Source organism: Mastomys coucha, chromosome X (genome assembly GCF_008632895.1).
Source record: "Mastomys coucha isolate ucsf_1 chromosome X, UCSF_Mcou_1, whole genome shotgun sequence".
NCBI classification, from domain to species: Eukaryota; Metazoa; Chordata; class Mammalia; order Rodentia; family Muridae; genus Mastomys; species Mastomys coucha.
This window is the reverse complement of record NC_045030.1, coordinates 52315338-52317704: the sequence shown is the minus strand read 5'-3', so window position 1 is coordinate 52317704 and position 2367 is coordinate 52315338. Positions and strand designations below refer to the sequence as shown.

General features: G+C 39.8%; 1 protein-coding gene across 3 annotated transcripts in view; it reads left to right on the top strand.

Moving 5' to 3' along the window:
- The window catches only part of Aifm1 (apoptosis inducing factor mitochondria associated 1), a 37428-nt gene that overhangs the window by 29978 nt on the left and 5083 nt on the right, over nt 1-2367 (top strand). For all 3 annotated transcript variants that reach the window (XM_031356718.1, XM_031356814.1, XM_031356763.1), the window contains 2 exons: nt 321-461; nt 2154-2296. In XM_031356718.1, the coding sequence (XP_031212578.1) occupies nt 321-461; nt 2154-2296 (284 nt within the window). The remainder of the gene's footprint in view (nt 1-320; nt 462-2153; nt 2297-2367) is intronic.

Genomic DNA, 2367 nt, shown 5'->3' with positions numbered 1-2367 from the left:
AAAAAAAAAAAAAAAAAAAAAAAGCAGAGCTTAAAGTCTCTTTACTGGAAGTAAGTTAACCTATAGTTATTTTTGAAGCTCTAATACTATTTGCTTTATTTTTCTTTTTTCTTTGTTTTGTACAGCAATTCCCTGCATGCTACAAAAGCATTCTCCCACCAAGCTACATCCCAGACCCTTGATAGAAAAAGCCTGAGTTATTGGGCTCCTGAGGACATGACCTCTTTGAAAGTCTGATTTTTAATGATGTGATAGAATGGTGTGATGTGAAAGAGCATGAGTGAAAGCTGCTAACCAAGCAACTCACGTTTTCCTTTCAGGTAGAAACTGACCACATAGTGACAGCTGTGGGCCTAGAGCCCAATGTTGAGTTGGCCAAAACAGGTGGACTGGAAATAGATTCAGATTTTGGTGGCTTCCGGGTAAATGCAGAGCTCCAAGCACGTTCTAACATCTGGGTGGTAAGTGTGCTACAGCATAACCCAGTGTGATCCCTTGCTCCTAGCCTGTAGGTGAGTCTAGGCCAAGTCTAAAGCTCAGTAGGAAAGAAGAAAAGTAAGCAAGCAGGCAAACCCAGTTCAGTAATAGCTTAATCAAATAGAGTCAAAGTGTTTGATGGCCGTGAAGAAACACTAGAAACCTGTGAAGTGCTTGTATTAGAAGAGCACCTATGGCCCCATCTGCAAGCTATGGCAGAGTGACAAGGGCAATGTGTTCGGCTATGGGAACAGAAGTCTGAACAATTCTGTAGTTCCAGCTTTCAGACCTCTTGTTCCCATAGCTCAAAGTCCAGAGAATGTAGGGTGAAGCACTTTCCCAATGTGTTCCCTAGAAAGGAAAGTCATTCTGTTTTCATTTTCCTTGAGTACTGTTTGCAGCTATTTTTAAAATCTATTATGACAAAACCAAGACTTTCATATGTAGAAACTATGAGGTAACTTCCCCCTTGCTAGAACACTGCAATGTATTGTTTGGTTATAGATTCTGTAACTAAGGCCATAGGTGCTGGGAAGGGATAGTTTCCTCTTCCAGTGTCTGGGATTTTTTGCCTATTGTACTATGAATTCATTGTAGAAAACACAGACAAGAAACAGAAAAGGGGCTCAGTCACCTGTAGCAACCAGAAATGTTTTAGTTTATTTCCTTCCCTTTGTTTTCTTGAACATAAGGGTTTTTCCCCCTTCATTTTTATGTGGTTAAAATGAACCTACTATATATAAACATTTGTATTCTGCTATTTTTCACTTAACATTATAAAAGTAAGAGTTTTCAGACTTGTTGCTTCAGACTCTGTAAACAGTTTAATGATGACACAATATCCTGCTAAATGGACTTCATAGTTTACTTTGCCATTGTTCACTTAGTGGATTTTTAGGTTGCTTTGGGGGAGCCTGAATAGCTATAAAAAATGAACAAGAGTTGGAGAGCTCAAATACCACATCCTGCATGAAGCTGGCCCTGTTCACCTCTAGCTGAGTGTTCTCTGAAGCACTTAGCTTGTTGAATCTATACCTCTTCTAGGGCACAGTACTTGTTTACATTGCCTTGTCGTTATAATGCTGTATCTTTCCTGTACTAGGGTCTACACTCCCCATAGGAAAGGCTCGTGCCACTTTTCTCTCAGCAGCCCATGTACAAGAACCCAGCTTTTGTAAATAATAAATACTCTAACCACATAGTGACTAACTACCAACAAGTGAAAAAAACTTCTCTTAGGAAAGATGTCTAGGCAACAGGGAGTTGCATCTGAAAACTGTCCTTCACACAGAAAAAAGAGTGTTCTGGGGGGAATATGGTTGTAAAGGCTTATGATCCCAGCACTAGGGTGGCTGAGACAGGAGAATCATAAGTTTGAGGCCAGCCTGGGCTATATAGAGATCCTGTCTCCAAAATAATGAAAAGAGTATTCTTCAATAATCCATTATTAAGTAACCTATCTGCTATAACAACAAAATGGGGAGAAGTAGGCATGCATGAAGGAAAGAAAATTTAGGATAGTTTGTTTTCTTTAAAAATAGAATCTCACTTGTTTAGAAATGAGTCTAGCTTTTAAATAGAAAATATTAACATTGCAAGGTCCTTTGGGGCCCAAAGTTTATATTCTGCCTTTAACTTTTTTTTAAATCCTTTGTTTCCATAATTTGTTTGTGAAGGCAGGGGATGCTGCATGCTTCTATGATATAAAGTTGGGTCGAAGGCGAGTCGAGCATCACGACCATGCTGTTGTGAGTGGAAGACTGGCTGGAGAAAACATGACTGGAGCTGCTAAGCCGTACTGGCACCAGTCAATGTTCTGGTAAAGTCTCATGCCTCGGGGACCTAACTGCTGACAACTCTGGATTAATGAACTCAAAATACAGAGGGCTT